Source organism: Topomyia yanbarensis, chromosome 3, assembly GCF_030247195.1.
Source record: "Topomyia yanbarensis strain Yona2022 chromosome 3, ASM3024719v1, whole genome shotgun sequence".
In the NCBI taxonomy this organism is placed as follows: domain Eukaryota; kingdom Metazoa; phylum Arthropoda; class Insecta; order Diptera; family Culicidae; genus Topomyia; species Topomyia yanbarensis.
Window position 1 is genome coordinate 207,571,755 of NC_080672.1, and position 22,825 is coordinate 207,594,579.

Genomic DNA, 22,825 nt, shown 5'->3' on the forward strand with positions numbered 1-22,825 from the left:
GTTACATCAATTTTAATATGTTTTACATCATTTGAACATCATGGTGGTACCAGTTTATATGGGAATTTGCTGTGTGACCGCACTCTTCAACCCGTAACTCCGGAACCGGAAGTCGGATCAACTAAAAATTCAATAGCAGCTTATGGGAGCGTTATACCTTTCAGATGAAACTAAGTTTGCGAAAATCGGTTCAGCCATCTCTGAGAAAATTGTGTGAGTTTAAATGACACACACACACACACACACACACACACATACATACATACACACACAGACATTTGCCGATCTCGACGAACTGAATCGAATGGTGTATGACACTCGGCCCTCCGGGCCTCGGTTAAGAAGTCGATTTTTACAGTGATTGCATAGCCTTTCTTTATATGAGAAAGGCAAAAACGTTTTTTTTCAGGAACACCCTAATATCTTTTTTTAATTTCTTGTATAACACTAACTAAAAGAGATAGAGCTTTAATATATTCAACAAATTTATTCGAAATAAGTTACTTTACCACTTTGTGGAAGACTGTGGAGCTCTATCTTTCATCAGTAAAAAGTTTATTTTCGTATTTTAGATAAATTAGAACCACCCTAATAACTATTCCAATAAAAAGAAGCATCTTCTGATGTACACAAATTCATCCTAAGACATGATACGGCTAAATTATACAGGTTTGTCAGAAAGTAAAAATTCCTCCTAAATTAGCGATCTGGACCACTGTGCAGTGTGATAAAGTGAAGAGTGCATTTTTCTAAGTATAAATATTTCCAGTCCTTGTTAATCAGAAACTTGTGATCAAGTTTTAAACAGTTAATGGTTACCACAATTTATCTTGAATCACTTAAATTTAGAAAGGTCCAAGCGTATAATAGGTAAGTAAATCCATTTTTTTCTGAACAGGCTGGGAGTTGCTCTAGATTTTAATACTTACAAAAGGTTAGAATTTTTCACCGCTCAACAGTTTATGGAATGTAGAAGTCATTAAATATAATATGCAATCATCATTATATGCAACTAGACCAAGGAACAAAAAAGCATGTTACAGAATTCAATGAAGTAAATATCTTAGAAACGATCAATCATTGCATTCAAACCTGTAACTTTTACGCGCAATACAAAACAAACATTTACACTAGAACGCAAACTCTTCGACAGATATGAAACACTTTGTTACTATTTCGATTAAAATGTTGATATGCAAATAATTAATGTTTCGATTATATCACTATGCGTTTATATCAATACTCGTTTATATCACCCTCGATTAGGGGAACATGGGGAGACTTGACCAAGCGCAAAATTCTATTATTAGCTATGACGTGTTCTACTAGGTTCCTAATTTTTTTTCAAAAATATTTTTATACTTGTTTCTACCCCTAAAATAATTTTGAAAGTTTTGAATGAGAAATACTTTCCTTATAGAAAATATACCGGATTTAATAAATTTGTGTTAAATGATGTAATTTTTTGTCGAACTTTGTATGGACATATCTACTCGACTATTAATTACCTTTTAATTACTCATATATCATCTTATTCCTTATGAAATGGTGAAATGGTTTTACATAAATCGGAACATTGGAATAGATATTACTAACATTTGCACGACATTTTACACAACAACTAATGTTGGGTGGACTTGACCAAGATTTTATGGGCAAACTTGACCAAGTGGAAATAAACTGAATAAAGATTCAGAATTTCTGATAGTTACTATGCTGTGGTACCTACTGTTAATGATAAACACGTCACAAAAATTCCCACCTCAAACATCAGTCTCTATCTTTTAGTACTAGTAAACAAAGTTAGCAGTAATATGGCTGATTTCGTGAGGTATGAACAAGCAATGCACAGTGGTCAGAATCCAGAATTTAGGATGACAAAAACATTTGTGACTAAACTACTGGTTCTAGAGATTTCATGTCTTCGGAACAAATAATCTGTGTCAATTGGGGCATCTTTTGAAATGGGTGACATTAGGGTGTGTAACCTCCATGATCGGTTACATTATAAATCTCGACCGACGGTGTAAATAATAAATAACTTAAATATATAATATGTACATATACCCTAGATACGTTTTGATATGTTTACCTTTTTATAATATTTTGAATTATTTTTATTTTTTTAATTAATAATTATTAGTATCACCCTATTGTAAATATTTATTTAAAATTTGAATTTGCTATAGGGGAGACTGAGGAGACTTGATCCCCTTTTTTATTTTTCAATCCTACTCCGTGGAATGATACAAAAACTATGTATTTTTTGTAGTTTTATATTGTTTCTAGGGTTGACTGATAATCATAAAAAAATTACATGGAAATAATATACTGGACATGAGCTATGAGCATTTTTGGAAAACAACAAAAAACTGGAAAATTCTTAGATTAGTGGAGACTCGATCCCCAATTTGGGGACACTTGATTATTTTTTGAAAACGTGCTTAAAAGAGCATGTTGGGTAATAAGCCTATTTTTACCCTTTTTTCTATTATCATCCTACCCATCTGAAGCCTTTGGTTAGAGCAGCGTCTGCCATCTTTGCTCAACGCATTGGCTCAAATGGTGTTGCGATAATTGGGGTACTCGATGAGAGTTTTTGCTGCGCTCAAACAGAAGATTTTCACCATTTTCAAGACAATTTTGTTATTATATTGGCTCCTAATAAGAGGCGAATGACCTTAAGGCTAAAACCTCTATAATCGAAATAAAAAATGGCTCCTAATAACTAAGCAAAGAAGCTGAAATAATAAAATTAATAATGAAAGAATGTGGTACCTTCCCTAATAGGACAAAAAAAGGTACCTAACCCCATTCAATGTTATAAATGTATTGTGGTATTGATTAAATTGGTGTGGTTACATGTTACTATTTTTGTTACTACATATTACGCATCTCTCACAAGGTTTTTTTTACGAATTCCCCAAATCTCTGTGCAATTATTTGAAAGCTGTCGTTATTATGGTTGAGGAACGTCAAATGTGGGATGCATGGTTGCTACGTATACTGTAGTAAACAATTACAGTTAAGTTTCTGTACGATGAAGCGTTCATTTTTGACAGTATTTTTTTGTTATTTTATGGCAACAATGACTTCAATTGTTCTGGTGTGAATTTGGTTATTTTCAGTGGTGTGGATGAAGCATGGCGAAGGGGATCAAATCTCCACGAATTTGAAGGGATCAAGTGAACCCATAGCATCTGTTTCAGCAAACTTTAGTACAAGTATAGTTGAACAAAAAAATCAGCTCAATCATAACGTATTCATATAATTGACATTCTCCTGTAATTCTGTATGCAAAAGTATAGTATGTAGTGGGTGACTTTATCATTTTATAAAAGTTTGAAAATTTAGAAAATAAATCTTCTTCAGTTCTTCTAAGATTTTCTTCTTTGAATCGGTAAAAATTCGGTAATACATGTCCAATTTATTTTTTTGTGTTAAAGAAAATTATGTTTAGATAAAGCTGCGCAACTTTCTAGTATATTCGATTAATGTATTCTGATCCGCCTTTGAGTTACACTGATGGGATCAAGTCTCCCCGGGGATCAAGTCTCCTCAGTCTCCCCTAAAAATACCCAATGCCCCTCGATCCTTTGCTTGTCCCAATTATCCCACCGATACAATTGCGCCCTGCGAAAGACTGTTATCTCGCTCTGATAGCAAGAGTCATCTCGCTTGCTATGTACCGTGAAGAGCGGAAATATCCACCACCCAGGACTTCGTGGGATATATAAGCAGGAGCCGACAAGCATTCGGTCTCTTTTTTGGTAACAAAGTAACTAGCATAAAATTCGATATAGGTCGTTTTGGTTACCAAGTATTTTTTCAACAGTGATAGTGTTGGTTGTTGGTACGCGCTGTGTGCGGTAAAACTGTTAGTGCCAGTTGTTTCGCCTAAGTGGAAGAATGCTGACCGGCGATATCGGATCGAAAAGTTATCGAGGCCGGTACTATTGAAAGACCTGTGCATTTTACATTACCGACGGCTGATTCAGTGCAACATACGTTCGGTCTGTCACGACCGGCCCGTTCCGTCAATTAGCGGAGACACCACACCAGTCGGCGCAGCGTAGTTGACCCAACGGCAGTAGATACAACATGCTCAAGAGGAATGAGCGAATCAGGTGCCCAATATTGTTTTCCTTCCCAACATTATTAACCCTTGACAGCACATGTAAAATTAAATGAAATGATGAACTAAATATTTTTCTTATGGTGTTGTTTTTATTATAATTATTTCTTAAGATTAATAAAATGTAGTGATCTAAATATTTTTCTTATTATATTTAAATATTATATGAGCCCTTTCCGCTCTCTAGTACTTTTGATTTCCGCTGTCGATATTTATATGGGAAGTGTTTCCGCAATTTTCTCCCGGATAGACCCTAACCGAGCACGTGTAAAAAAGTAGTGCAAAAAACCGATATTGAATTGTTAAATTGTAACAAATGGCGCCCAACGCTAAATAATTATAAAAAGGTTTTCAATTTTAAACAAAATTGCTACCCTTTTTTTACCAGGCTCCGGGAGGAATTGCAACCAATATAAAATTGTTTGAAATTTTTTTAACCATTTTCAGGTTATATTTATATGATTATATTTGTAATTCAAGTGATTTATATAAAGTGCAAAAAAATCTTTCCGGGTGATGATAATTACTTTAGTGATACATTTTACCGTCTCTATTGTTTGACCATTTACCAGAATTCAGCCCTTTTCATTTAGACTGACGATTGAGATTAATTTCCGGGGATTGAGTGATCGTTACCTAGTTCTTTTGTTCTCATTTGAACGCTTTGTTTCGAAACCAATTGTTCTTTTTTTCGTTTTGAAAATGGCAGAGGCTCATCTAAATTTTGATCAAGCAGTGGAATGGATGAAAACGTGGTACTACGAAATGAGGATAGATCACTTAGAACAAGATGAAATAGTTTTTGAAACTACAGTTAGAGCCATCGTAATTCGAGAGGATCCCACGTTTTCCCGAAGAAAACGTAGCTTACGGGACCACCCAAAAATTGAAAAAGAAGAAAATAGGTTATACGATGCTCAACTGTCAGTTGACATTGAAGAAGAAATTCTTTTATATCAGCAAAAATGTGCTGAAATTTGTGGTAGGCTAAAACGAATCTATAGTACCATAATGAGCCGGTGTAAAACACGATTGTCACATTACGCTCACCGTAGTTATTAGCTCCTTAACCAAACAAATAAGACTTCGGACTAGAAAATACACTTAAAACATTATTTTTTCAAATCGTAAATACAATTATATCAGAATTTCACCCTGAACTGGAACGCGACGGGAACGCAGACAGTGATCATGGAGTTTTACACGATGATGATACACCAGCTGGCGATGAGTCCGAAAATTCTTCGTCACCTGATGAATCGCAAGATCGAAAAAAGAAACGTAAATCGGTAGATATTGAAATGATAAATTCTCTCCAAGGTCGAATCGAGCAATTAGAAAACGAATTGGCAAGTATGCAGTGCCCGCGTAATACAGCCCCACCAGGGCCCTCAAAAAAGCAACCCTCCATTTTGAAATCGAAAGCAAATAATAACGCATGTCTTGACCAAGCCGGTACATCATCCAACACAGCTAGAAATGCCACTTTACATCCAACCCTCGATAACAATAACCCATTCTACGTTTACGCGAACCAGTACCAATACTGGCAACAGTCAAGCAATCACAACCCAGTTCCAACCGATCCTCGGGCATGTAATCACGGTAGCAATAATTGGCAAGAAGTAATTAATAACCATAGGCAACCTTACAATCATTCTACGACAGAGTTTATTCCCACTCCTCCGAGTAATCACTCTCAGCAAAGGTTACCGGTGTCGAAATGGCCAATTTCTAAATATGATGGCGACGATCAGGGACTTAAACTTAACGAATTCTTAGAAATTAAACAAGCATTATCTGTGGCGGAACACGTTTCCGAAACCGAGTTATTTGAGTCGGCGGTGCACTTATTCTCAGGTCCAGCACTCAAATGGTACATGACTATGCGTAGTACCGGTCGCCTTTTAAACTGGCAAGATTTGGTGCTAGAATTACGACGATCATTTATGCATCCAGACTTAGACGCACTTATTAAAATGAAAGTCTATCAACGTAGACAACAAAGAAATGAAACTTTCCTTGAATTTTACCACGAAATGGAAAGATTATTCCGTACAATGACCAAACAATTGCCTGACTACGAGAAAGTTCAAATTCTATTGCAGTGTTTCCGCACATCAACGTCTGTAGAGCTGTCGGATTTTATGAAGAGGGAAAACTGTTCGGTTTACGGTGCAGTAAGAACTCGCGGTCACATTAACTAAATTCAGTAGGTTTATTCAGTAGGACTCGCCACTTATTGTAAGCCCTACTGCTCAGTATAAAGCAAAAACTGTGTAATTCGACTGTAATCCATTGTAGGTATATTAGAGAATTGTAAAGACTGTTTCTAGTGGTAGTAACGATACTAATTAATAATGACTTTTGATACTAACTCGTTCTGGTAATAGTTTGAACTATATATAGGTTGCTACAACTATTAGATGAACACAACTTTACTGTCCCGGAAGTGAGAAACTTCTAGAAAACTGACTGCAGTATGAGTGGTGAACGCAACAAACTGTTCCGTAACGCCTAAGCTAGGTGGTTCATTATGCGATACCTAACTGTCCTGTACTACAGTGAAGTCTCACTTCCTCGAATTTATGCGATCGTAAAGCTGGCGCAAACATACCGCCCGGCTTGAAAGATGGATCTTTCAATAGATCCTGAATTGTACTATTCAATCCTACACTAAGATATGAAATACTGCTAATAAATTCACTTCTTATATGGTAATATTATTGATTATGTTAAGTCTGCTGCTGTTGAATACCTTTTCCCTTCGCTGTTGCTGCTTAATTAATAGCTGTGCTGTTATCATTTGACCAATGCGTTGCGTGTTGTGGCGGTCCGTGCACGTATCCGTATGCTATCGTGTTACTTGATGATCAGTGGTGTACCGTGGGCGTCGAGGACGGGAGACTTGAGTTCGACTCCGTCAACTGCTATGCAGCCGGCCTCGATAAAACAAGACCCGAGCGACTCCGCTGGTCCCACCACTCATGGTCGTTCTTCTGTGGTTGTCGTCATCATGTTGTTGATGTAGACTATCCGCATGCTATGTGAATAGAGATTGTTTGATGCTTTCTCCGATGACCATTTTCGTTGTCCTCCTCCACTTCTAGTAGTACCGATCTAAGTACGGAAGCTGTAGCGATGACGTAACAATTATGTATGCCCTGGTGTGCTGATATGTCGCCGTCCGTATCACATGGCAAGCCTTGACGCTATTTTGGATGTGCTCCTCTGCAGTGGTACTATATTATCTGCTTCAATCCTCTCGCCGATGAATTCCTCCGTTGACCATCTCCACCCCTCGTATTATTGATACAGATGCCGAAACAGTAGGTAACCATGCTTGTAGCTCTGACATAGTGAATTTTCGTCATATGTAACAGTTCCTGTTTGGGAAAGCGGATCAGTTGCTGTTGCATTAATATCGAATAAAAATACTTAACTTGGGATTAAGTTGGGATGGCAGTTCTAGTCGCTTCAACCAAAACCGCGCCATCCCTAATTGCGTGGTTGCTGGTACCTCGAAGCCACTTCTAGCATGTGGCTGTAGGCTGATGAATGGTGTGCTGTGTTTAGTGCTGGTCGATGACTAGGTCGTGGCCATCGGGTAGATGCGGTGAAGGCGTGGAGTGATATTAGCCAGCTTCGCTGATACTGACTCGCATGAGGAGACTGTTGGCTGAGTGCACTGCTGAGTTACTGTCCTGATTTAGCGGGTGTGGTGATTAGTCTTCGAAGGAGTGATTACTGGACGGGTTGATATGCTGGGCTGAAAGATGCTTCGTATTATTCAGCGGGCCTGTACCGCTGACAGGCTGACGTTGATTTCGATGATTCAGCGGGCTAGTGCCGCCGACTGGCTGATGACGTACTCAACGATAACGATGTACATTCCCTGAAACGTAGGCCCCATGGCCTCCGCGACCGCTCTTGGCGACGATGACTCCGTCGGTTGTGCTGGCTGCATATCCGGAGTGAGGGCCGGATTCTGCCCGGTTGTATATTCTGCTGTTGGGATGATTCTGCCTCTCGCAAATAAAATCTTATAGCTTTTGCGATCGTTCCTCGGTGACGATGATATGTAATGAATATGTTGTATAAATTCCATCCAGTACGCTTCTCCTTGCATTTTCTTAAACTGATTTGCTTGCGAACCCTGTCCGAATTGTATCTGCTGAATCTTGCGAGTTAAGCTGCTGATATCTTCATGACGAAACTGTGCGTTGTGTATCAGTGTAGCCGACGAAGTGAACTGTATCCTCATCTAGTGTGTATACTGAGCTGCTACCTGATCTGTCCCCGCTGCTGCGAAGACTTGTCTCCCAAAGATGGACAGACAGACGAGCAATCTCTCCCGTGATCGTCCGGAAAGAGACTGTGCTTGCTACGTTACAAGCTCGAATGACCTTCTGTCGCGCACCACAGTAAAGTCATTGACATTCCGCTGAATGGACCTTAATGTTGCCCCCGAGTATCGTAGGGGTGCCTGATTGATTGTGAGCAGGACTGGTTGGTGTCATGAAGCTACAGCGAACGAAGACCGAATTCGCTGCTGAAGTTAAAGGGTCGTTTCCCTTCCTGAAGAATGTTGTTGAAGTAACTGTGCAGTACCCCAATCCACTAGATCCGCAAGCGACTGATCGGACAAGATAGAAAACTGCCTCTTCTTGGTTTGTCTCCGAACAATGAAATGGATGTATGCATGTAGGAAATCCGTGTCTGTCAGGTTCAGGTTCTGATGGAAGTTGTCTCGGACGAATATGGTCAGCGGTAGAAAAAGTAAAGCGAATTTCGAAGAGGATTTAATTTCAGGTGCAGTGATCTTGCCTAAACTCGGCCGAACATATGCCCGTGCAACTCACCTGACCAAGAAATTCGAACGACCTCCTCTTCGTGCCTTCCTTCGCTTCCAATAAGAAGATTGTTTTGATGGGTGGGTGGATTGCTAATAGGGCTCATTATTATGCATGAAATATAAAATAAGAGTTCATTGATTTATTTAATTCAACCAAAAATTAACAGTGGCTTCGTGCCACTAAATGATAATGATATTAATGTTGATACTGTTCCTGACGACTGACGATGATGATATTAATGTTAATACTGTTCCTGACGACTTATGCATCGTGCATCAATGTGTGATGCTTGTGGCTGCATCGCAAGCACCGCGAATCCTGAGTGCAGGTTTTCATCTGGTGATCCGCGCTGAAGCAATTTACGCATATACGGCGACGGTTGACAAACTCCAGTCTCGCTGTCGACGATTGTTGTTTGAACTTTACACATCTGCACAGAAAGTGTCGGTCCCCGCAATAGTGGCATTTCAGCGGAATTATTTTGTCGCATTGTCCTGCCTTTACCTTTGCTGTCACTACTGTCTTAGAATAGTCTTCCTCCGCTTGCCGTGCCTGCTGAAGAAGCTGCAGAAGTGCGTTCTCCACAAACTCGTCGTGTCCTGTACCGAGTCCAAGTGCGCTTTTAAACCACCATTTCCGTACCAAGGTCGACGCTGCCTTCAACCAAACCGCTTCCTCAGAACCCGTCGGACCGGTGAGCTGACTAGCCACGGCCAGCAAATGAGTTGCCGCCGTTCTTAATGAAATAGCACGATCCGAACAATGACTGTCCATTACGCACGTGTCAGATACTTTTAAGAACGACGAATCAGCCCAGAGAAACAGTGGTAGGCGAACTCCGATTAAATTTCTCACGCGACAATTGAATCCCGCATAACGAACGATATTTCGACAAACGTTTCCAGTTATTAAACCACGCGAATCGACCGACGAACATAAATTGCAATGGCGTGAACCGAGCTGTGTACTTTCACCGTTAGAATGAAGAAAAAAGATGACGTTTTGTTTCGCTCGTGTCATATTGACATTTCTGCGCGGCGGAGACGGATTCTGGTTCTGATGCCAAGACGGTTGTTGGCAGTTGAAAGGTGGGCGCGTTTTAATTTACGGTGATTTTTTATGTTGGGTAACTATAAGTATTCTAACGTGTACTTTGCAGTGCAATCCCAATTATTTATTTTTTCTAAGTATAATAAGGTACACAAGGATGGCAAATTTTGTCAATTTCACACGGTCGACACTGGTGTGGCACATATCTTTCCGATAGCTGCAAACCACTAGACTGTCGGTTTCACTATGCCATACTGTTTGTTCTTTATGATGGAAGATTTTCGCCCGATCGGTATGACTGGGTGGGCACACTCACATAATGACGCGCTTTACCAGCCGATCATGATTTGCAATGGTTATGTTCTGTTTTTATTGGTGCAAATACACTTTTCCACTAGCACATGGTAACGCGCGTCGTCACATAACCTGGCTTCTTTGCGCCAGCTTTATATTTGTTCGCACAGCATTCTTCTGTCCTGTTCAGGACTATTTGAATGATTTCACGAGATACGACTACATTGTTCGACACTTTTACGTTTCGCGACCGGCGTAACGTATTGAAATCCGACAGCGGATAAATACGGCTCGAAGGACCAAAATGTTTCCGCACATCAACGTCTGTAGAGCTGTCGGATTTTATGAAGAGGGAAAACTGTTCGGTTTACGGTGCAGTAAGAACTCGCGGTCACATAAACTAAATTCAGTAGGTTTATTCAGTAGGACTCGCCACTTATTGTAAGCCCTACTGCTCAGTATAAAGCAAAAATTGTGTAATTCGACTGTAATCCATTGTAGGTATATTAGAGAATTGTAAAGACTGTTTCTAGTGGTAGTAACGATACTAATTAACTGTGAATAATGACTTTTGATACTAACTCGTTCTGGTAATAGTTTGAACTATATATAGGTTGCTACAACTATTAGATGAACACAACTTTACTGTCCCGGAAGTGAGAAACTTCTAGAAAACTGACTGCAGTATGAGTGGTGAACGCAACAAACTGTTCCGTAACGCCTAAGCTAGGTGGTTTATTATGCGATACCTAACTGTCCTGTACTACAGTGAAGTCTCACTTCCTCGAATTTATGCGATCGTAAAGCTGGCGCAAACATGCAGAATATTAGAATTGATTACAAAAAACAAATAAATTTTATTCCCATCGCAGACTTGGCAACCTTAGTAGCGGCAGGCCAAAAGGTGGACGCGTTAAATTTTTCAGCCTATAATAAAGTTTTTGGAAACGAAAAATCACTAGCCTCGCGAGGAAAATTCCAACTCCACTAAACAAACGAGAAAAGACAGGCAGCAATCTCAGCCTTCACAGCAGCAATCGAGTTTGCGTAACGCGCCCAAACCTATTACTAATCAGTCATTAAACCACGCGTCCCAACGCAATGAATCTCACACTCAATCTCTCAATGCCAATACCGCTAGGAATTCTAACAGGTCTTTACTTACCCTCGAGGCTCTAATAGATGGCCATCGTCCGCCGCCCTCCAACAATTGTTTCAACTGTGGTAAATGGGGTCACAAGATCCAAACCTGCAGACTACCGAGAGGTGTGTTGTGTGAAAACTGTGGTTTTCGCGGATACCCTTCTAATAACTGTCCTTTCTGCATAAAAAACGGCATGGCTGCGAACGAAAATCGCCGTCCGCAAAGCCCGTAATTGCGTATAAATTCCAATTCACATTTTTGTTTAATTTCCAAATTGCTCCAGAAAATGTTTATGAAACTACTCCATCAACATTCTCCATTTCATACCCTTATCCCAATGATAACCGACCGTATACCACCGTGAGTTTGTACGGTAATAAGGTTTCGCGCATTATTAGATAATGACAGCAATTTAACCATAATTAATAAATCGGTATATACACAATTAAAGTCTCCCAAAGTATAACCCCTACAAAACGCTATTTTACTACGCACGGCGAGCGGAGAGCAGCTTGATATTTTGGGACAATTATATCTCCCATTCTGTTTTAACGGGATGATGAAAGTTATTCCTACGCTGGTAGTCCCCAACCTTGCCATAAACTGTATTTGTGGCATGGACTTTTGGAAAAAATTCAACATTCAACCCCAGATTCACGAATGTCTCTCAGTGGAAGCCGATGACGAGTCGACTATCAGTAACCATCAACAGTTCTCAATGCCGAGGAAGAAAATTGTATTGCAGAGATAAAAACCTTATTCTTATCGGCAAAACAGGGCGAACCACTTACATTGACTCCCCTAGCTGTTCACCGCATCGACATCCAAGATGAGTGGAAGCGAAAACCTCCGATTAGACAGTTCCCCTACGTAATGTCCCCTCGAACTCACGGGAGAATTACAGCGGCTGCTTAAAGCAGGCATAATTGAACGCAGCAATTCTGAATGGTCTTTAAACTGCGTAACCGTTATCAAACCGAACAAAGTCCGACTTTGCCTGGACGCACGCAAAATAAACGAGCGCACTATTCGGGATGCATACCCTTTACCACACCCTTGTCGCATATTGGGGCAGCTTCCGAAAGCGAGATATTTATCTACTATCGACCTATCGGAAGCTTTCCTTCAGATACCTCTCGACCCACACTCCAGAAAATTTACGGCATTCAGTGTGCAAGGAAAGGGTCTATTCCAATACACCCGAATGCCATTTGGTTTAGTTAACAGTCCCGCCACGCTTGCCAGACTAATGGACCAGGTTCTTGGCCACGGCATTTTAGAGCCAAATGTCTTCGTATACCTCGATGATATTGTCGTGGTAACGGAGACATTTGAGCAACACGTGCGCTTACTGCGCGAAATTGCCAAGCGCCTGAGGTAAGCAAATCTAAGCATTAACATAGAAAAGTCCCAGTTCGGAGTCTCTGAAACCCCATTCCTAGGTTATCTCCTTGGTACGAAAGGTCTGCGTACTAACCCTGACAAAATCAGGCCAATTGTCGAATACGCAAGACCGGATACCGTAACCAAACTGAGGAGATTTCTAGGAATGGCGAACTATTACCGTCGATTTATACCAGGATTCAGCATTACCTCTGCACTGACAGACCTTTTAAAAACTAAAACAAAAAAGATTATATGGAACGATTATGCCGAGAAAGCATTTTGTGACGTCAAACAACACACATTCTCAACACTAAATGGAAAGTTGGGTCCCGATGCAGTAGGTGGAATTTGGTTCTGCAGCAGTAGGGGAACATGGGGAGACTTGACCAGGTTTTCAGCTAAAACTGCATAAATCTCTAAAAAGGTCTGCAATCCATTAAAAGTCATTGAGATATAATGCGCAAAGTTATTGTGCGTCTTCATGATTTTTTGCAGAATTTTTAATTTAAATTTTGAAAAGTTACAAAAGTTTTTCAGAGGTCGTGGGGAGACTTGACCAAGGCGTGGGGAGACTTGACCAAGAGATTTTTTAAAAATCATAACAAAAAATAATGACATAAAACATACTGTAATTATTTTTTTCCATATTGTCGAGATCTTTAGGTAGCAGTAAAAAATATAAAAGGGTTGCATTTGATAAATTTAGATTTTTTATAATGCATTTCTTTTTATGCATTAACTGTACTGCTTGCATTGCATGTTCACACATCACGAAATCAGTCCTACTATTACTAACTTTGTTTACTAATACTAAAATATAAAGAGGTAGGATTTTCTATGGCGTGATTAACATTAACAGTAGATACCCAAAGCATAATAAATATCAGGAATTTTGAATCTTTCTCCAGCTAATTGCCACTTGGTCAAGTCTCCCCAACATTAGTTATTACGTTCAATGTCATTCAAATTCTAGTAATAACTATTCCAATGTTCCAATTTATGTATAATCATTTCACTGCTTCACAAAGATTAAGATGGTATATTAGTACATTATTAGTAATTAGTAGTCGAGTAGATATGTCCATACAAAGTTTGATAAAAAATTACATCATTTAATGCAAATTTATTAATCACGTAATATTTTCTGTAAGGAAAGGATTTTTCATTCCAAACTTTTAAAGTTACCTTAAGGGATCGAAACAAGTATAAAAATATTTTTGAAAAAATTTTAAGAATCGAATAGAAAACACCATAGCCAAAAATAGAATTTTGCGCTTGGTCAAGTCTCATCATGTTCCCCTACGACATGACGGTGGCACACCGGAAAGGTAAAGACCATATCGTTCCAGATGCCTTGTCCCGAAGCACTGCTGCGATCCAGCCTTCACCTGCCGCATCGTGGCGCAATTCACTAATAGCAAAAGTACAACTTAAACCAGACGACCACATAGATTTTAAAGTTGACAACGGTCAACTCTACAAGTTTGTGACATCAAAAGGCGAACCCTACGACAGTCGTTTTGAGTGGAAACTAATTCCCGAACTGGATGAGGTCACTCAAATCATCAGGGAGAATCATGATGATGTATTCCACCCATGCTTTGAAAAAACCCGCTCTAGAATTCAAAAGCGATACTACTGGCCCCAAATGACCACAAACATTCGGTCTTACATTCAAAATTGTCAAACCAGCCGACGTACCGGTGGCGCCCGAAATGGATAAATTTAGGGAGGCCTCTCGACCGTGGCAAATAATATCTTTAGATTTTGTCGGTCCTTTGCCACGCAGTCGCAAAGGTAATCAACATATGTTAGTTATAACCGACTATTTTTCTAAGTGGGTTTTGATACATCCCTTACGAAAGCTTGAGAGCTCAGCCATGTGTGCGATTCTTCGCGACCACTGGTTCTTTCGAAATTCCGTCCCAGAGATAGTAATTTCCGATAATGGAAGTCCTTTTATCTCTAAGGAATTCAAGAACTTGGTGGATCGTTTCGGAATAACACACTGGCTGAACTCCAAGTATCATTCTTAAGCAAACCCGATCGAGAGGGTGAATCGAACGATAAACGCTGCCATTCGGACATACGTTCAAGATGATCAGCGCCTATGGGATACAAAACTACCTGAAATAGAATTAATCTTAAACACCAGCATTCACTCTGCTACTGGGTTTACTCCGTATTTTGTGACACACGGCCACGAACTATCGGAAAGGGGGACCGACCATCGCCTATTTCGTCACGGGAAAAATTGCTCAGAGGAGGAAAGAGAATCAAAGCGTAAACAAATGTTTACAAAAATCTACGATTTGGTCATCAAAAAACCTGGCCAAAGCACACGAGACCGCGCGAAGGCATTATAACCTCCGACACAGACGGTTTTCCAAATCCTTCTGCCAAGGTCAACTCGTTTTCAGAAGAAACACTAAACTGTCGAGCGCGATCGAGCACTACAACGCGAAGTACGGCCGACAATACCTACCGTGCAAAATATCTGCGAAAGCCGGATCGAACTCATACCGACTGGAAGACCTATCAGGGAAAGATCTGGGGGTTTGGCCGGCCATTCATTTAAAGCCGGGTTAAAAAAACACTAGGTCTTAATTTCATTCTTTATTTGGTTAGGCTGTATCCTTGTATCGGGGTGGGAATCTGAAAAAAAAGAAAGATTTTTAATTATAAAATATATACTCACCTGAAGCAATGAATCCCCGACGATTTCCCCGGTAACATAATCTAAGAAAAAGAGGTCCAAATTAGCCACCAAAACACCTTAAAAAACATTTCCTCACCTAAAATAAGCAAACCTACTTTCGGTCATCCATTCTTCAACATAATGTTTTGTATTTGTTGATTCTCTGCTGTCATTATCGTTTTGACGTCTGACATTCTCCTCCGTTCAAGAGTTGACGGGTGGCACAAAAGTGGGTTCTATGAAAAAGAAAGGCAACCCGGTGCATTCGATGTTATATGTGAGGGAACACGGAGCACAGTGGGTCAAACCTGATCGACTATGTAAATTTATTATTAATCTAAATTCGATCAGTTCGTCGACAAACTAAAATGATCATAATTGAGAAAGCCTATAGAATAGGTATAATATTAGGGCGCCTTAGAATAGAGATAGATTTTTAGTTAAGGAATGAATGTCTGAGGAAAGAATGCGTGATGTGAAGCATGAGAGATAAGTGATTGATGTGAATGAAATGCCTGAATGTAAGATGCGAATGTGATATGATTGAAAGCGTGCGAATGTAAGAATGAGTGAGAAAAAAAAAGAACAAGTGGGTTTTAATAATACTTAAAAACTTTTGGTCTTAGTTTACATGCTAATGACCGGATAAAAAGATAAGGAAGATGTTTTCTTGATATCTTTGAAATCTCCTTCCATGAGTAATTCACCTAGTCAATCTAGTCAACCTTTCTTGGCAGGAATTTGGATGAGTTCTGGTATTATGGTCAAATGAGGGAGTGGTATGAAATACTATTTTATCTGACGGATCCTGAGATTGCAAAACAGCACAATTAATAAAAATCACCCTGAATCACAAATATACTCTTCCGTGGCGAGTCTCACCAATTGAAAATCCTATAATACAGCAGAAAAGATCCTTTGGGAAAATCATTGTTCTGTATTAAAATGGATATTCAAAGGGCAGTAGGCCCACGATTTATAATCTGAAATTGGATACCCCAAATCAAACTTCTTTTGAACATGGCGAGTCTCACCGCTCTAAATTCAAATAATGTGGTAGAAAAGAGCTCCTTATGGATCAATCATTGTTCTACATCATCTTGGAATTGCAGTGGCAGCAGGCCCATGGCTTAGTCAACATATTTTAGATTTTTTTTATAAACATGGCGAGTCTCACCGCTCTGAATTCAAATAATGTGGTAGAAAAGAGCTCCTTATGGATCAATCATTGTTCTACATTACCTTGGAATCGCAGCGGCAGTAGGCCCAAATACTTTTTTTTCTAACCGGCTCTGGGAGGATTGTAACCTCCATGATCGGTTACATTATAAATCTCGACCGACGGTGTAAATAATAAATAACTTAAATATATAATATGTACATATACCCTAGATACGTTTTGATTTGTTTACCTTTTTATAATATTTTGAATTATTTTTATTTTTTTAATTAATAATTATTAGTATCACCCTATTGTAAATATTTATTTAAAATTTGAATTTGCTATAAAATACCGAATGCCCCTCGATCCTTTGCTTGTCCCAATTATCCCACCGATACAATTGCGCCCTGCGAAAGACTGTTATCTCGCTCTGATAGCAAGAGTCATCTCGCTTGCTATGTACCGTGAAGAGCGGAAATATCCACCACCCAGGACTTCGTGGGATATATAAGCAGGAGCCGACAAGCATTCGGTCTCTTTTTTGGTAACAAAGTAACTAGCTTGAAATTCGGTATAGGTCGTTTTGGTTACCAAGTATTTTTTCAACAGTGATAGTGTTGGTGACAGTACGCGCTGTGTGCGGTAAAACTGTTAGTGCCAGTTGTTTCGCCTAAGTGGAAGAATCCTGACCGGCGATATCGGATCGAAAAGTTATCGAGGCCGGTACTGTTGAAAGGCCTGTGCATTTTACATTACCGACGGCTGATTCAGTACAACATACGTTCGGTCTGTCACGACCGGCCCGTTCCGTCAATTAGCGGAGACACCACACCAGTCGGCGCAGCGTAGTTGACCCAACGGCAGTAGATACAACATGCTCAAGAGGAATGAGCGAATCAGGTGCCCAATATTGTTTTCCTTCCCAACATTATTAACCCTTGATAGCACATGTAAAATTAAATGAAATGATGAACTAAATATTTTTCTTATGGTGTTGTTTTTATTATAATTATTTCTTAAGATTAATAAAATGTAGTGATCTAAATATTTTTCTTATTATATTTAAATATTATATTAGCCCTTTCCGCTCTCTAGTACTTTTGATTTCCGCTGTCGATATTTATATGGGAAGTGTTTCCGCAATTTTCTCCCGGATAGACCCTAGCCGAGCACGTGTAAGTAGTGCAAAAAACCGATATTGAATTGTTAAATTGTAACAGGTGGTCCTTATTGTTTGTACGATCTGAAAATTATTTTCGAAATAAGAAGAGATAGAACAATGAAGTTTTCCGCAAAATTGCAGTACAACCTTTTTCAAGCAACTTTGCTGAGGACGTCATATTTGTAATTTTAATGGTTTTAATTTTACAGCTATTAAAATGTTGTGTGATAGGGTATCCCTAACAAAATCAGTTTTTTCGTTATAACTTTTTTAATAATTTTTTTTCCGTCAATAGCGTCTTCACAAAACTTTTAGAGCTTATTGAGACGAATATTATTTATATCGACATATTTGAGATAGCTCATTTAGTTCAAAAGTTATGAGCATTTTTAGCAAAAAAACACAACCTTTTCAAATGTTGATATCTTAAAATGGAGCAAGTGAAATTGATTTATTTTTTTGCATTCGAAAGATCACAATTGATAGTATATTTTATGAAAAAATCATAGTGGTCAATTTTGTTTAACTCATTTTATTTTAGTTTGAATATTGAGAATATTACTACTATTTGTAGCATTAAAAGTGAAACGGTCAGTGTAACCTAGCAACTATTTTAAAAATAAGATCAGATATTTAAACAACATCTCAAATAAAACCTCTCGAGTGTGGCGAAGAGCTCGCTGAGTTGTTTCCGATGTATTTCGTTCCGCCTGAGCCGCGGAAAACCTTTCCAGCACTACGTCATAATGTGGCGAAGAGTCCGCTGAATTATTATTTTAGTCACAGCCTTGGTAGACTCCATTTGGGAATCGGAAAAGCACCCAGCACCCTGCTTAAGTGCGGCGAAAGGTCCATGTATGCTGTTAATTTGTCACGAGTAATCAAGATCCGGGTAGCATCCGGAAGATCTAGAAATCTGGAACATTATTTGACCTATTTTTCAACAAGATCATAGGGTCCAAAGTAAGGAGCAATTTTTTTAATACATCTTTAATATTGGCAACGCTGCTAAATTTTCTTGAATGGTTTTCTCGAAACTTGCCGATAGACTTATTCCTCATTTCTAATGCCTCAGTGAAAAGGCTTTAGAAACGAGGAATAAGTCTATCCACAAGTTTCGAGAAAACCATAGAAATACATAGAGTAGAATGGGGTCAAACAGGTACGGGTGTACAATAAGTGTAGGGCAGTATCTTTGCAATGTTATTGCAGAGGTAGCTCGTGTTGCGTGAATTAGACACCCGGTAGAGAGCATCGTTGACGACTATCATTGCGGCTGTTGCCGTGAAGCAGCTGTATTAGTTACGACGTCGTTTATGTTTTCGCGTGTTGTTTTGCGGAAACGAATTGTCTTTCGTCCTCAGTACATTACATTTAATCAACGTAAAAAAATCAAGTGAGGTTTCTTACGTAAAAATTAATGTTGAACAAGAGTATTGTGTTGGTTTTTTGATATTATCGTTTTTGAAAAAGATTCGGACATCAACATGGAACATATTTACGCTACCAACAGGAAGAAAAGCTTGCTTGACGATAGACGAACCAAGTACCAAAAGTTTATGAAGGGTTGGAGATAGAGGAACCAACCGTACTCGTGATCGTAAATCATTCTCGTTGCTTCCAAATAGTTTGCAAAAACTTGGGAGTTTATTTTTGCTTTGCTATTGATAACGGCGAGAATGATACCTAATCGTTCCAATAAATCTGCATTCAAACCCGTGATCTCACAAACTCCATTCATTAAAAACTTTTCTTGTCGCGTTGCCATCATTGGAATTGCCTCCACTAGGTAATGGCTCATTAATTCGAAGGCTCTATCTTTTCTTTAACGATTTGTCGTCTTTCCAACACGCCACTTTGGTGTTTCCTTCTCAAAACGTCGTCATCGACCACCGATTCATAACATTTCCTTTCAGTCTCTACGCATCGCTCGATCGAGATAGAAGTGTTTTGTTTTCGGTCTGTTGGAAAAAGAACAGTGCAGTAATCCGCGTTCAAGGTTATTTTGCCATTCTCTGCCTCTTCGAGGTTTGGACTTTTATTTTCTTTTGTGCGTGTGTTAACCGTTAGGCCACATTCCTCAACCTTTTGTTCGTAAAGCGAGGATTGAACAATAACCAGCTATTTAAGCTGGACTGGTGCGTCGTGGGAAACGAGTATACAGATAAGTGAAATCTACCTTTTTGATACATTTACGGCTTTTTCCCGTCTGCGCGGGTGCTGACCCCGTGCGTTGACGGTGTCGATGGCTTCTTCCCCGGATGGCCAAATGGAGATCGAGTCGACTCCTAAGGCTCTCCCCCGACCCAAACAATATCCAGATCTCTCGACCGGTCCCTTTGTGGTCTTCTTTCGGCCCAAAACAAAATCGCTGAATCTATTACAGATTTCAAAAGACCTAACGGAACGGTTCTCGGCTGTGATCGAAATAAAAAAGGTCCGCTCAGACAGGCTGAGGGTCGTGCTGACTAACTCAAAGCAGGCAAACGATATTGCTTGCTGCGAGCACTTTACGAAGGACTATCACGTGTATATTCCAGCTGTGAAAGTACAGTCTGAAGGCGTTGTCACCGATGACAGTTTGACATGCGAGGATTTGCTGCAGTACGGGGTTGGCCGTTTCAGAGACCGCTTACTTCAGCCAGTGAAAATACTCGAGTGCAAGCGTTTGCACTCAGTAGTAGTTGCGGGGGATGGTTCAAAAACGTACCCCCAATCAAACTCTTATCGGTTGACCTTCGCTGGTACCGCTTTGCCAAATTACGTCCTCTTGCACAAGGTTCGTCTGCCTGTGCGTCTGTTTGTGCCGCGGGTCATGAATTGCACAAAGTGTAAACAATTGGGTCACACAGCCACCCATTGTAGCAATAAGGCCCGCTGTGGAAAATGCGGGGAAAATCATCTAGATGATTCGTGCAGTAAGAATGCTGAGAAGTGTCCTTACTGTGCAGACAATCTGCATGATATCTCGGCATGTCCCGCGTACAAACTACGCGGGGATAAACTAAAACGTTCCCTTGCTGGACGATCCGAACGTTCTTTTGCAGAAATGCTAAAGAAAGCTACACCACCAACCTCAACAAACATCTATGCTCACTTGCCTCCTAACGAGGGCGAGGCTGATGACCCACAAGAGGGAACATCTACTAGGGCGCCTAGAAGTTATAGGAAGAGGAGGAACATTTCCTCTCCTAAAGTTCGTTGTAAAGGCCAGAAGGTATCCCTTGACGGGACTCAGAAAGTCACATCTATTGGAAGTGTTGCAACCAAACCGAAGCAATTAGCTCCTGGTCTCGGAGGATTAAACTCAGAGAAGGAGTTCCCAGCACTTCCCGGAATATCAAAAATCCCAAGTGTTCCTCTGTTTCAGTTCGAGAATAATCGCGGCACTGGAATTATCAAACTCTCGGACATTGTGGACTGGATAATAAAAACTTTCAATATAACTGATCCTATTAAAAGTCTTATGTTAGCTTTTCTCCCTACAGTAAGAACATTTTTGAAGCAGTTGACTACTAAATGGCCCCTCCTTTCAGCGATTATATCCTTCGATGGCTAACTCATCGAACGAGGTCACGGATTTGATCACTGTTCTACAGTGGAATTGCAGAAGTATCATCCCGAAAATCGATTCCTTCAAAATTTTAATAAATAATTTGAGTTGCGATGCATTTGAATTATGTGAAACTTGGTTAACTTCCGACATAGATCTCAACTTCCACGACTTTAATATTATTCGCCTGGATCGAGACACCCCCTATGGAGGAGTGCTTTTGGGGATCAAAAAGCGCTATTCCTTCTACAGAATTAACCTTCCCTCGATAACAGGTATTGAAGTTGTCGCTTGTCAAGTAACAACCAAAGGCAAAGATCTTTGCATAGCTTCCATATATATTCCCCCCAACACCGCGATTGGGCATCGCCGGCTACATGACATCATAGAATCCCTGCCTGCACCGCGACTAGTTTTAGGCGACTTTAACTCTCACGGTACGGAATGGGGTTGCCTTTATGATGATAACCGTTCCTCTTTAATTCACAATATTTGCGACAACTTCAACATGACAATTCTAAACACGGGTGAAATGACACGGATTCCTCCCCCACCAGCGCGCCCAAGCGCATTAGATTTATCCCTTTGCTCGACCTCGCTAAAGTTAGAATGCGCGTGGAAGGTAATCCCTGATCCCCACGGTAGCGACCATCTGCCGATCGTAGTCTCAATCAATAACGGCTCAAGGCCATTGGAAACAATCAATATTTCGTATGACCTCACACGAAATATCGATTGGAAGAGCTATGCTGCCGCGATATCCGACAACATCGAATCTACTCAAGAACTTCCTCCGGAGGAAGAGTACAGCTTTTTGGCTGGCTTGATTCTCGACAGCGCGAATCAAGCTCAGACTAAGCCAGTACCCGGCGCGAACATACAAAAACGTTCTCCCAATCCCTGGTGGGATAAAGAGTGCTCAGACGTGTACGCAGAGAAGGCCGCCGCGTTTAAGACCTTCCGGAACGACGGGTTACCCGCTAGTTTTCGACAGTACGCGACGTTAGACAAGCGAATGAAGAGTTTGATGAAAGCCAAAAAACGCGGTTATTGGCGCCGGTTCGTCGACGGATTAACGAGAGAAACATCGATGAGAACTCTTTGGGGAACAGCCCGACGTATGCGAAATCGAAACAGTACTAATGAGAGCGTGGAATATTCAAACCGTTGGATATTCGATTTCGCCAAGAAGGTTTGTCCGGATTCCGCCCCGGCACAGAAGATCTACCGCGCCGCGTCCCGTCACGATAACGCGAACGAAACACCTTTTTCGATGGTGGAGTTCTCACTTGCTCTCTTGTCGTGTAACAATAAAGCTCCAGGGCCAGACAGAATCAAATTCAACTTGTTGAAGAATCTGCCAGACTCTGCCAAGAGACGCTTGT

At 40.2% G+C, this 22,825-nt stretch overlaps 1 protein-coding gene across 2 annotated transcripts; it reads left to right on the top strand.

The window, feature by feature from the left end:
* The first annotated feature begins 232 nt into the window (after window positions 1-232).
* On the top strand, window positions 233-18,186 carry LOC131691218 (uncharacterized). Of its 2 annotated transcripts, none has more exons than XM_058977448.1 (2): window positions 233-17,277; window positions 17,335-18,186. In XM_058977448.1, exon 1 carries the CDS (start codon window positions 5,437-5,439, stop codon window positions 6,340-6,342), a length of 906 nt encoding a protein of 301 aa, XP_058833431.1. In that variant the 5' UTR covers window positions 233-5,436; the 3' UTR covers window positions 6,343-17,277; window positions 17,335-18,186. The 2 variants fall into 2 exon arrangements, with proteins under 2 accessions (XP_058833431.1, XP_058833432.1); XM_058977449.1 differs by having other exon boundaries at window positions 233-17,269.
* Window positions 18,187-22,825: the final 4,639 nt, after the last annotated feature.

What these genes read in the sequence shown, in the direction of transcription:
- LOC131691218 (XM_058977448.1), top strand. Translation starts at nt 5,437, where the DNA reads ATGATAAATTCTCTCCAAGGTCGAATCGAGCAATTAGAAAACGAATTG.